The sequence below is a fragment of the Lynx canadensis genome, chromosome B4, assembly GCF_007474595.2.
Source record: "Lynx canadensis isolate LIC74 chromosome B4, mLynCan4.pri.v2, whole genome shotgun sequence".
In the NCBI taxonomy this organism is placed as follows: domain Eukaryota; kingdom Metazoa; phylum Chordata; class Mammalia; order Carnivora; family Felidae; genus Lynx; species Lynx canadensis.
In genome coordinates, this window is record NC_044309.1 from 69,332,323 (window position 1) to 69,346,442 (window position 14,120).

At 36.0% G+C, this 14,120-nt stretch overlaps 1 protein-coding gene across 11 annotated transcripts in view; it reads left to right on the plus strand.

Moving 5' to 3' along the window:
• The window catches only part of PPHLN1 (periphilin 1), a 145,329-nt gene that overhangs the window by 53,548 nt on the left and 77,661 nt on the right, over positions 1-14,120 (plus strand). For all 11 annotated transcript variants that reach the window (XM_030322349.2, XM_030322357.1, XM_032593948.1 and 8 more), the window contains one exon: positions 5,582-5,793. In XM_030322349.2, the coding sequence (XP_030178209.1) occupies positions 5,582-5,793 (212 nt within the window). The remainder of the gene's footprint in view (positions 1-5,581; positions 5,794-14,120) is intronic.

The window sequence follows — 14,120 nt, forward strand, 5'->3', positions numbered from 1 at the left end:
CATCTTCTTTATCCATTCGTCAGTTCGATGGACATTTAGGCTGTTTCCATAATTTGGCTACTGTTGAAAGTGCTGCTAAAAACATTGGGGTATAAGTGCCCCTATGCATCAGCACTTCTGTATCCTTTGGATAAATTCCCAGTAGTGCTATTGCTAGGTCATAGGGTAGATCTATTTTTAATTTTTTGAGGAACCTCCACACTGTTTCCAGAGCAGCTGCACCAGTTTGCATTCCCACCAGCAGTGCAGGAGGGTTCCCGTTTCTCCACATCCTCGCCAGCATCTATAGTCCCCTGATTTGTTCATTTTTGTCACTCTGACTGGCATAAAGTGGTATCTGAGTGTGGTTTTGATTTGTATTTCCCTGATGAGGAATGATGTTGAGCATCTTTTCATGTGCCTGTTGGCCATCTGGATGTCTTCTTTAGAATAGTGTCTATTCGTGTCTTCTGCCCATTTCTTCACTGGATTATTTGTTTTTCGGGTGTGGAGTTTGGTGAGTTCTTTATAGATTTTGGATACTAGCCCTTTATCTGATATGTCATTTGCAAATATCTTTTCCCATTCCATCTGTTGCTTTTTAGTTTTGTTGATTGTTTCCTTTGCAGTGCAGAAGCTTTTTATCTTGATGAGGTCCCAATATTTCATTTTTGCTTTTAATTCCCTTGCCTTTAGAGATGTGCCAAGTAAGAAATTGCTGCGGCTGAGGTCAGAGAGTTTTTTTTCCTGCTTTCTCCTCTAGGGCTTTGATGGTTTCCTGTCTCACATTCAGGTCCTTTATCCATTTTGATGTTATTTTTGTGAATGGTGTAAGAAAGTGGTCTAGTTTCATTCTTCTGCATGTTGCTGTCCAGTTCTCCCAGCACCATTTGTTAAAGAGACTGTCTTTTTTCCATCGGATATTCTTTCCTGCTTTGTCAAAGATTAGTTGGCCATACATTTGTGGGTCCAATTCTGGAGTCTCTATTCTATTCCATTGGTCTATGTGTCTGTTTTTGTGCCAATACCATGCTGTCTTGATGATTACAGCTTTGTAGTAGAGGCTAAAGTCTGAGATTGTGATGCCTCCCGCTTTGGTTTTCTTCTTCAATATTACTTTGGCTATTCGGGGTCTTTTGTGGTTCCATACAAATTTTAGGATTGCTTGTCCTAGCTTTGAGAAGAATGCTGGTGCAATTTTGATTGGGATTGCATTGAATGCATAGATTGCTTTGGGTAGTATTGACATTTTAACAATATTTATTCTTCCAATCCATGAGCAGGGAATGTTTTTCCATTTATTTGTATCTTCTTCAATTTCCTTCATAAGCTTTCTATGGTTTTTTCAAAAAAAAAAAAATAAATAAAGGGAAGGAAAACTTCCAGACTCATTCTGTGAGCCAACATTACACTTTGATTCCCAAAACAGACAGAGACCCAGCAAAAAAAGAGAACTACAGGCCAATATCCCTGATGAATATGGATGCAAAAATTCTCAACAAGATACTAGCAAATCGAATTCAACAGCGTATGAAAAGAATTATTCACCATGATCATGTGCAATTCATTCCTGGGCTGCAGGGCTGGTTCAATATTTGCAAATCAATCAATGTGATACATAACATTAATAAAAGATAAGAACCATATGATCCTGTCAATTGATGCAGAAAAAGCATTTGACAAAATTCAGCATCCTTTGTGAATAAAAACCCTTGAGACAGTTGGGATAGAAAGAACGTACTTAAACATCATAAAAGCCATTTATGAAAATACTTATTTCTTAAAATCTGCTTTGGTTTCCAAAGTTTTATTGGACAACCCATTCACTGGTCACGTGACTCCAAGGTCTTAAATGTAGAGATCTCTGCCAGTCTATGCAGTACTTTATATTAACTCTCCTTTACCCTTTAAAATTTCTGTTCCTTTGCTTTGTAGTCAATGCTTTTCGTTTGTGCTTTTCTGATTACTTCTATTTTCATTCACAATAATACCCTTTAATCCTTCTCTTTTTCTTGAAGTGTGGAATACTTTTCCTACCATCTAAATCTGTGCTATCTAGTATGGCAGCCAGTAGCCAAATGTCCCAGTTGCAATATGGCTAGTTCTGACTGAGATAATCTAATCTGTTAGTATATAATATGTACTGGATTTTCAAGATGTAAGATGAAAAAGAGAATGTAAAATGTCTCACTAAGTTTTAAAATCTTGAATATATGTTAATAATATTTTAGATATACTGGCTTAAATAAAAATATTGCTAAAATTAGTTTTACCTGTTTCTCTTTTTAAATATAGCTATTACACCTGTGGCTTGATTATATATCTGTTCAGCAGTGTTCATTTTTCCTTAAAGATCCTCCAGATGAGTTTTCCATGTAATACACATTTGTCTTCTGAATTACAATACCAGTTCTGGAACATTTAGTCCCCATCCCCCACCCCCCATAACATACTAAGCTTCTTTAGAACCAGGGTAATTCCCCATAGTGCTTTACATATACTGGGATATAGAGATAAAAGAGATAGAAATATGAAAAAATGTATATATATACAAAATAACATGAATAAAGGACTTGGCTAGCATTATCACTTTGTCAAAGAGGATACTTACAGTAGATAATGCCTGTTGTGAGGTTTTTGCTAAATATGATGGGAAATATGAGGGCTTGATGTGAAGGGGAGGTGAGACTTTGCTCTGAGATATTAAAAATCTAACATGTACTTACCCCAAGGATATTCAGTCACCCCAGGCCACGCTGGTGGTTCTGAACTATGCTGTTGTGATTTTACCGCCATCTGGTGTCAGGATTAGGAAACTGTAGTTCAGCCTTTTGCCTACTCCCTTACCCTGCCTCCTGCTGGAGAAAAGTAGGCACTCTTTCCTCTGTATATGAGCCTGTATCTTCACACCCTAGATAAGTTATCAATAAGAACTCTAATTTCAGTGGAGGAAACCTTTATTCTCCTCCTTGGAGTAGGCTTTCCTTGGCTTCCTTAGTAACTTACCAGTTTCCCTCATGTCTCTGTGGCTATTCTGTTTCATTCTCAGATAGCCCATTTCTCTCCCAATGTAGTAATTTCCTAGTCCTAAGTGTTCCCTTAATCTAGTCCTAGATTCTAGGTCCTACCCAAGGCTTTAAATAGAAAAAATTACGTAATAATCTATTTATAGAAAAATTTATAGTTATAGCCAAAAAGGTTCTTCTAATCTTGACATTGGTATGTCATTGGTAGGCAACTGCCTACTAAGATGTTACATGAGCATCTCAAGCTTAAAATATTCAAGGCTAAATGTGGATCTCCTACCCCACCCCAGTTTCTCAAATCTGTTTTTTTCATTTCAGTAATCCGTCATGCCAGGATTCTGGGAATCATCTTGGCAACCCCCGTCTCTTATTCTCATTAGTCAGACATTCACCATGTTCTATTGAGTCTACAAAGATACATTCTTGTATGTGTTAAAGTAGTCCCCTGTTCTGACCTTATCTAAGCTACCACTGTCTTTTGTCTGCCTGAGTAAGCTCCTAATTAGTCTCCCTGCCTATACTCTTGACTGCATTCACATGTTTTATTTATTTATTTTTAAATTTTTAAAAATGTTTTTATTTATTTTTTTGAGAGCGAAGACAGAGCGTGAGCAGGGGACGGGCAGAGAGAGAGGGAGACACAGAATCCGAATTAAGCTCTAGGCTCTAAGCTGTCAGCACAGAGCCTGACACCAGGCTCAAAATCAGGAACCACGAGATTATGCCTGAGCCGAAGTCAGATGCTTAACCAACTGAGCCACCCAGTTACTCCTATTTGTTTATTTTTTTAAGTAGGCTTCCCGCCCAGCATGGGGCTTGAACTCACAACACTGAGATCAGTGCTTAGCAACTGAGCCACACAGGTGCCCTGCCCCCTATGTTTATTTGTTTAATATCAGCCTCTCCTTCTAGCCTGAGAGTTCCATGATGAGGGAGGGACTCCATGCATTTGGTTCACCATTGGGTCCCCAGCACCTAGTACAGTTCCTAAGATGTGTGTAATGCATATGTAGTCACTTGGTTCTCAGTAATGTTGATATGGCTCCTGTTGTTTTGGTAACTCAACTTGAACGTATTAGAATTTCTTGATTCTTTATTTTGGCAGTAGTATTTTGTCAGTTCATTTATCATGAATGAGTTTTAGTTATTTTCTACTTTGGTCCAGGAAACTTAATTGTACCTGTAAGGACAATATGTATTGGGTATTAATCTGCCAATGACAACTTAAATATTAGGGACTGCTGATCAATATACTGAAATTATTTTCTTTTTTTTTAAGTGTATGTTTATTTATTTTGAGAGAGAGAGAGAGAGAGAGAGTGAGAGAGAGTGTGTGTGTACAAGCAGGGGGAAGAGCAGAGAGAGGAGAGAGAGATAATACCAAGAAGGCTCCACAATGACAGTGATGTGGGGCTTGATCTCAAAACCCCTAAGATCATGACCTGAGCTGAAATCAAAAGTTGGACACTTAACTGACTGAGCCATCCAGGCACCCCCTGAAATTATTTTCTGAGCATTTGAAATTACAGGCCAGTGGTTTATCTCTCAGCATTCTTCTGTCTGAAATGCAGTGTTCCTTAATTTTCATATGGAAGTATACTTGCTAAATCTTCAATTAAAACCTGTTTGACTCCAGGTGTTCGTTTAAATAGAGGCCCAGGTCTTGATAGTTTTAGTAATTTTGATTTGCTTTGATATTTTAAAGTTGGTTTTGTTTTCTAAAGTTTTAGAACTCAGACTTAATTTCTGCTTTGAATTGATTATATTGCTTAATAAGGAAATTCAATTTGTAAAAGTAGAGGTGAGTTATTAAAAGCTGGTGTTTAGAGGTAAGCAACAATCTGTACACTAAGGATGCAAGCTCAAGAGAACAAGGACTTAATAGGTATATACCAGGGTTTCTCAACCTTGCTATTACTAACATCATGGGTCAGATAGTTTGTTGTTGTTGTTTTGTGTGTGTGTGTGTGTGTGTCTGTGTGTGTGTGTGTGTGTGTGTACATACGAGACCTGTCCTGGGCATTGTAGGATTTTAGAGCATCTCTGGTCCCTACTCACAAGTGGCAACCCCTCCTCTCCAGCTGTGACAACAAAAATGTCTGTAGACATTGCCAACTGGCACGAGGGAAGCAAAATCATAGCAATTAAAAAACCAGTAGTATAGACTATAGAAGAGGATCATAGTCCATTAAATGTCTCACTTGGGATATCTTTGGCCTTCTCTAGATGTCACTGAGAATGTGGTAGCTCTGTGGAATATTGCTAATGGCAAACGGAAGTAGAGACTATAGGACTGTGTTTTTCACAGTTTAAAATTTGTTTGCTTAGAATAAAGTAACTTTTGCCCTTAACTACTTGGTTCTACCCCAAACTGAAGAAATGTAGCATTCTAAATCACATTTCACCAATAAAATTTCATTTTGTGGACTGACATTAGAAGTTCAGTGGTGATTAAAAAAAGGGGGGGAGTGGGGAACCAAGATTACAGTAAAGAGCAGCTTGTAATCAGAGCTTTTGCCATTTGTATTGTGTATATATAACTTACAGGATATAATTCACTTTTTCTTTCCCCAAAGGGACATGAGAGACGGCTTTAGAAGAAAAAGTTTCTACCCTTCCCATTATGCAAGAGACCGATCTCCTCATAAAAGAGACCCTCCTTTTTTCAGAGAATCGCCTGTAGGTCGAAAGGATTCTCCACACAGCAGGTCTGGCTCCAGCGTCAGTAGTAGAAGCTACTCTCCAGAAAGAAGCAAAACGTACTCTTTCCATCAATCTCAACATAGAAGTATGTATTTTTAAGACTTCTTTTACAATCTCCACTAATGAGGAAGTATTGATTCAGATTGCCTTATAGGTATTGCTAAGAGAGAAATTTTTTTAGCCTTTTATTTTGAAAATTTTGAAACTTCTAGACAAGTTGAAAGAATAGTATAATAAATACAACACAGATTTTTTTGGAACCGTTTCAAGTTGTGGTCCACATTGACATTTTACTTCTAATTCTTCAACACAGAAGATGTGTGTTTGTAATCATGTTTGAAAGTTACACACTCTTATATTTTCTGCTAGTTCCTGTGTTAGTCCATTCTCTTCAGTCTTCTGTCAGTAGAAGATATCTATCTCTATATATCTGATTAGTATATTTTTCATGAAAAATCTCAGTGGTTTCCCCTAAATACAAGGTGTAGCCTTATTTATAGATGCTAGAGCTAAATCCTACCTTAGGTTCATTTTTTTTTTTTCCAACCTCCAATTTGTTTGTTTGTTTTATTTGGAGTACCTAGACATGCATGGCATTCTGTGCAATCATAGCATGGCATTCTGGCTGAGTTGCTCAGTATGTATTGGAATAAATAAATGAAGCAACTTTTTTAGATAATCTGTTTTATCTTTCTGGACTCCACTGCCTGCAATTGAGCTCATTTACAAACACTTCCTCCTGCCTGCTAAATGCAAGGCACTGTGTTAGATAGAAGGATATCCCCGTCACCAGGGACTGGAATATATTTAGGTATTTTCCCCTTAACTAACAACAATTTTATCAATATGTAAATATAACAGATACAAGATAATTTTTTTTTAATTTTTTATTTCTTTGAGAGACAGAGAGTGCATGAGTGGGGGGTGGGGCAGAGAGAAAGGGAGAAAGAGAATCCCAAGAAGCTGTGTACTGTCAATGTGGAGGCCAACGCAGGGCTCAAACCCACAAACTGTGAGATCATGACCTGAGCCGAAATCAAGAGTTGAACATAACCAACTGAGCCACCCAGACACCCCTAAAATATAACTTTGATATAAGAATTGATATGTCATAAATGAGTTAACCTGGCATGAGCAGGTCAAGGTGAGAGAGATTCTCACTCTGGGGGTTAGAAGAACACATCATGGAGGAAACGACATTTGGGCTCATCTTTTATTTCAGATTTCTACCAGTAAAAGTATCTTCTAGGTGGGGAGAATTACAAGCCAAGATACAGACACCAGAAAAGTCAAGGATATTTCTTTTTCTTTACCTTTTTTTTTAAGTTTCATTTATTTATTTTTTGAGAGAGAGAGAATGAGCAGGGAAGGGGTAGAGAGAGAGGGAGAGAGAGAGATAATCCCAAGCAGGCTCCCTACTATCAGCATGGAGCCTGATGTGGGGCTCAAACCCACAAACTGTGAGATCATGACCTGAGCTGAAATCAAGAGTTGGATGCTCAACCTACTGAGCCACCCAGGCACCTCTCTTTTTCTTTACTTTTTAACTTCCTTCCTATTAAATGTTCTTCCAAAGTATAAGAGTTTTAGTTTAACAGCATTTGCTTCCTACATGTTCGGACTGAGAGAAGGTTACTTCAAATCATTAGATTGTCTCCATTGTAGCTGTTGCTGGATTCCTTTATTTAACGAAAATTTATCAATTTTTTACTGATTTCAGAGCTAAGTAGAGTGGGGCTTCCAAAAAAAAAATATTTTTGGATACATGTATATGAATGGTCATACAGGAGGTAAGAATGTCATTTGAAGGATTTATAACAAACATTGTAACTTACATATGCCCACTTGCTTAAAATAAACATATAGTTCCAGGTAACTGAAAGCTTTTCTGTGGAGTTCAGGCTCTAGAATTTGGTATTTTCTCCTTTGTTTTACTTCCCTCTTTCCCACCCTCTCCCCTTTCAAGAGGATAAATAACATCTGAGTTCTAAAGTACACTCATATGCACAGATGTAAATATTAGCCAGACACCTTCTGAGAAGATGTATTTTTTTTTGATGTGTCTGACTTAAATACAAATATAATGATTAAGAGGAGGAAAGTATCTTTGGAAACTGATTATGAAGGCTTTTGAACAAAACATGAGTAAAATGGAAGCTTAAGATTCTTGACAGCTTGTAGTGAACCTAATTATTAGTGAATTTGTCTTTTTCCAATTCTCCTCTAAAACATATTTTTAGGGAGGAATTTTATGTCAGCTTTCCGCCTGGTAGTTAGTAGCCAAAACTTTAAAATCTTGAGATGAAATTGTAGGGAAGCCACATGTGATGCTCCTGTCTTAGGGTCTCCGTATACTTTTTCCCATCCTTTGTGGTCAAATTGTTTTACTATCTGGAGTGATGAATAGATAACAGAGAAAGCTGGGAAACTAAAATACGGTGCAAATTGAGTGAAATAGAACATATGACTTTGGTATGCCTTCATGTTTATATTATTAAGTCATTTAGCTTCAAAAGTTAAGTTCTTTAATCAAGAAAAATGTTTGTTCTGGGAAAACTCTCTTTACAAGTTACTTGGGTTGTAACACTTTGGACTGAGCTATTGAAATGTTTTTCTATACTCCTTTCATGTAAATAGTTTTCAGAATAGTTACATAAAATCATCTTGCAAAAAGTTAATGGAGAACTTATTTTAAACATTAAATAGAAAAAGTAACTGTTATGTTACACATTTCTGATACCAATTCTTGCTTTGAATCTAAATGTCACAGATAGTGATGGCACCTTGCTGTTCTTCAAAAAAGGACTGCGAAACAGGGTCCTTAAATTATCATTTAAATTGAGTTAATTAACAACAATGTGTTAATTTAGTTTTTTAATGTAAGTTAAAATTTGGGCAAAAATTTTAAATGTTTCTACAAATAACAGGTAAAAACAATTTTCTTACTTTCCTAATGCCGTCATTTTGCTAAGTTTAATTTTTTGCTTTTTGTTCATACTTTTCAGAGTAATTTTAATTTAATAATCACTAGTAGTTTGGCCATGGTAACCATTTAAAGACTAATTCTTCCTGATTCTTCTGTGCATTTAGTGTATCTCTTACATGATTAATTATAAGTCACAGAGTGGTTTTCACTACTTTTTTATCTTAACTACTTATTTCCCATTTTGTGCTTACACTCACATATACATGTCTACATATGTATTTGATTAAATTTCTTCTATAGCCTTTTGAGTTAAACCTGTAAACCTTGCACTGCTTTGTAGAGTAATTATCCTCCTAAATCAAAATGTTATTTTCATTCTGTGCTTTTATATAAGAATTTTCTGCCTATAACTTAATTGGGTTTACCTGTTCATACCTGTCACTATAATATTATTTTTTGTTCCTTTTTGTTGTCCATATTTATATGCTAAGTGTAGGTTGTCCTACTTAACCTCATTGCCTTTCCCTTTGTTCATTATGATACTGTTCCAGTTAAAATTGTTGTATATGTATCCTGTGTATTTCTATTTGAAGTTTATTATTTTTATTCCTATTAATCCAACCAAATATTTCCCCATTTGTCAACTCTCAGATATTTATTTCCTTTTTTCCTCCTCTTTCTCAATTGAATCTCATTATTTTCCTGTCTTACTCTTTTGTTGAGGATAACTATTTAACATTAATAGGTGATACCAGAAATCACTCAGGACAGTTTCCTGTCCTCATTCTTTGTTAAAATACTTCCTGTGATAAATTTACTATATCACAGTCCAGTACTTCCATCTTTGTATAGTTCATTTTTTATGATACAATTAAAGCTTGTCTTGTAACATCTATGCAATACTAGTTATTTGTCTTAGAGCCATAAAAATGTTTCTTCTTTTTTTATGTTGTAACATTTCATGTATCTGAAGAATACGATCATAATCTTCTTGGTTTTTTTTTTCCCCCACAGGTTCAAGTATATTTAGTTCCTTCAGCTTTTATTTGACATGTTTTCAGAACTTTGCTTTCCTAATTTTCTTTCTGTTCCTTTTAAGTTGTGATGCCAGAAGTGAACTTTTACTTTGTCAACTGGACTGTATTACTGGCCCTTATTGAGACTGTAGGCAATTGAAACCTAAGCCATCTTCACATATATTACTATTTAACAAAATGCCCTTCAGCCTGTACTTTTTTTTTTCATGTAGTTTATACATTAAAAGAAATCTAGGAATGCTAAATTTCATATAATTAACTTTAGCTTATTATTTTCTTCTATAGGGATCTTAAAATCTCAGTGATTCTGTATATTTGCAGCAGATAAAAACAGCAGTTTCATCGACAAAGGAAATATGCTTTGGGTTTTTTATTAGTCATTAATAATTATGTTGACTGGCAGATAGCCAAATTTAGAAACCTCTAGAGACCTCTGTCTGTGGGCTTCAACCATTTTTCTGCATTATTTTTAACTAGTTGTGATCCTCTTATCTTCCTTTTCTCTTGAGGATTTCATGGAAGACTTTATCAGGTGCTTTCTTGAAACTCTTAAGTTAGAATGAATTTCCTCTATCAAAGAGGGACATAAAAATTACCTGGTTTTGCTTTGTAAGTCCATTGTGGCTCTAGGGATGATTATTTAAATACATAGAAACTACATCTTTGTTAATTTGTTCTAAACATTTGCCTATGGATTATTCAGATTTACCACTGATGCTTATACATTAATTAGGCTGTTTGACATTTTGGTAGAATTTTTAAAATTCCATTACTGTGGAAGATTTGCAAGCTTATTATTTTTGTTGGGATATATCTTTTTTTCTGTAGCTCTGACTTTGGGCCCAGTATCCCTTTATTTTCTTGAGATCAGCAGCTGTTATTAAGAATAGAAGATTTATTTTATTTTATTTTATTTTATTTTATTTTATTTTATTTTATTTTTTATTTTATTTTAATTAAAATTTATTTATTTTGAGAGAGAGAGATGTGCGCACACAAGCAGGGGAGGGGCAGAGAGAGAGTGAGAGAGAAAATCCCATGCAGTCTTAGCACTATCAGCACGGAGCCCGACGCAGGGCTCAAACACACAAATCGTGAGGTCATGACCTGAGCCGAAATCAAGAGTCAGACATCTAACTGACTGAGCCAGCCAGGTGCCCCTAGAATATCATTTTAAAGACTGTTATTCATCAGTGTTTAATCCTTTTTGCAGGCACATCTTCTAAGATGACTGAAAATGTACAAGAATTAAAAATACTATTTTGAGAAGAGTGTATTTGGAAGGTAGACTCCATTATTAAACTTAAGTGTAATGGGAAAAGAGACATGTCTTAAGACCTTTGGCTGTGAATATATTTGGAAGTCGACATGACTCTTTGGATTATTACCGAAATTCCAATAAATTTAAAGGTTTTTTGTTTTTTTTTTTAATTTTTTTTTCAACGTTTATTTATTTTTGGGACAGAGAGAGACAGAGCATGAACGGGCGAGGGGCAGAGAGAGAGGGAGACACAGAATCGGAAACAGGCTCCAGGCTCTGAGCCATCAGCCCAGAGCCCGACGCGGGGCTCGAACTCACGGACTGCGAGATCGTGACCTGGCTGAAGTCGGACGCTTAACCGACTGCGCCACCCAGGCGCCCCTTAAAGGTTTAATTCTACATTTAAAAAGAAGGCTTCTTTGGTGCAGGTTTAGAGTGGTGATGGTAATAGAAATCAGAGCATGTATATTTTAGGTAATAGGGAGGACAAACCCATTCTCTTGGCAGCTGAATATCATAGCATTTTTTGGTTTGAAAGTGACTGTATTTGTGTTCAGTACTCATACAGTCTTGTATTCATCAAAGATATATTTCACATAAATGGTTTGCCAAGCAAGAGGGATCCAGTCTTTGCTCTCTGAGTTTATAATCTGGTGAGGGGGACAAACCAGACATTCCATAGGAATAGACATTTTAGGTAATGTCTGAAGAGTGAGTAGAAGTTGGTAGAAGGAAGGAAGTGGAGAAGGATTATTCGGATGAGTGTTGTATCATATTAGGAGATCCTGAACTATACTTTAGTATTTTCTTAGAAGATCTTGGACTTTGATCCAATGTATTATTGTGGTGTTAAATTTGATTGTACAATATATTGTTCTTGATTGAGAATCTGTTGATTACTCACGAGAGCTTTGGCTATGAGTTTCCTGGGTGAATCCTAGGAATACAGGTATAACTTTTCTGGCATCACAATGATTGAGATTCTAAAAACAGTAATCAATTAATGATGTTTCCATATGTGTAGGCATTTATAACATCTCTGTTTAGGGACTTAATACATTTTGTCAGCATACATTCAGAATATGTACAGTTAGTATAATGTTTTATTTATATTTTTAAAAGCAAGCCCATGTGGTTTTAGCTGATGTATTAAAAGGAGAGCTCTGTTCAGAAGTTCACTTCCAAATATTCATAGTTAATCTACCTTGTTACATCTCTAACCTCTTAGAGATGATTGTTTTGGGGAAGCAGAGGTGGCATAAGCTTTCTCTACCCCTTTATCTAGTTTCTTTTTTTCTGTCATTTTTATTTGGTGTCTGTATCACAAGACCATTTCTCTTGTGTCCTTTCCATTTATCTTTCATACCTTCTTGACCAATAGGGTTTCTGGGAAATCATGTTCTTCCCAACCAAGAGCCCCAAATTTTCATGTCGTTATCCATGATCCAGAAAATAAATCCTTTCCTTAGCATCTGTGTAGCCACCACATCTTCATTTGTTCATGTCTTCATTTCTCTTTCACAGCTTCAGCTGTCAAAGGAGATGTGAATGTCCTACCTGTTCTGTGAAGTTTGTTTACTGATAAGACTTTCATGCAGAAGTACCTGTTTTCCTCCTGTATGTTAGGCATTGTACCAAGAATTGAAAGGTTTTAAGACATGGTCCCTAACTTTATCCTCTCTAATGATGATTTTAATATTTTTTCCTAGCAGTGTCCTTTGTTCTTACATGGGTTATCAATAATTAATAATAGTTGGTAGGCTTGGAGGAGTCTAGTTCTTTTCATCATCACACTCCAGAAGAAGGTACATGTCTGAAGTTTTATTTTGTTCAAGGAGTCATCATATATTGTTGATGTTCATATCAGCTATTCTATTCAAAGAGTCACCAAATATTGTTAAATCTTATAATACTTTTAAATGTTTGTTGAAACATTAAGTTGCTTCTCGGTGGGAAGAACTTTTTACCTCATCTGTGGAAACAATGTTCCTCTTCATCTTCTTCCTCCTCATTTATTCTTTTACTTACCAGTGCATTGACTTGGATTTCGACTTTCATATTGCCACCTTCAGAATTGTCCTTTCCTAGTTTCTTTCTTCTATCCTAATTTGGAGTTCACTTTATTTAGCATGTTACAGCAAAAGTGTTGAATCTTTTTGCCCTGCTCTCAAGCAGGGAGTTAGGGCCTGCTTAGTAAGATCACCTGTGAGGTAAATTTGAAGTAAAGGCTAAATAGCTGAGGAGTAGCATCCTATTAGTTAGAAGTATAAAGGTATGAGTGAAAGAAGTGGATTTAAGAGACATTTGTATTCATAGTGTTGGTTGGAGCCATGTAAGAGTAGCAAGCAAAAACGAAGTTAGGAGGAATACTCACATTTAGGAAATAATAACCAACAGAGAAGAAAGAGAAATATGTAGTTAGTAATATGTAGGAGGACAAACACAGAAGTACAAAGGCATGAGAACCAAATGGCAATATATTAAGAAAAACTTGTTTTATTTTTTAGTTTTTTGAAATTTATTTATTCATTTTTAATGTTTACTTTTGAGAGAGAGAGAGAGCGAGCCAGCAGGGGAGGGGCAGAGAGGGAGACACGGAATCCAAAGCAAGCTCCAGGCTCCAGCCGTCAATACAGAGCCTGACACAGGGCTGAAACTCACGAACTGCGATAACATAACCTGAGCCTAAGTTGGTTGCTTAACCTACTGAGCCACCAGGTGCCCTTATTTGTTTTTTGTTTTTTGTTTTTTTTTTTTTTTTTAAGTAATCTGTGCCCAATTTGGGGCTCAAACCCACAACCCCAAGATGAAGAGTCCTATGCTCTACTGAGTCCACCAGGTGACTCAAGAAAAACTTTGTTTTTAAATCATTAAAATACTATAATAGAATATAAGGGGAGAACACTTTAGTTTCAATATAAACAGATCATTGAAAACTCTTAAGATGAAGAGTGTGAGCATAATAGGGTTTTTTCCATTATCTCTTGTGTTAAAAAAACAAAACCGTGTAAAACTTAGTGGGTTAATACAAGCACTTATTTATGAATCTGCAGTTTGAGCTGGGTTCAGCTGGGTGATTTTATTGGTCTGTTAGGATATTATTAAACAGCCCAAGCTTTTTTTTATGGATAGGAATCTGTAGTTAAATGTGATTACTACAGTGTCTCTGAAATTTGGTATCAAAATCA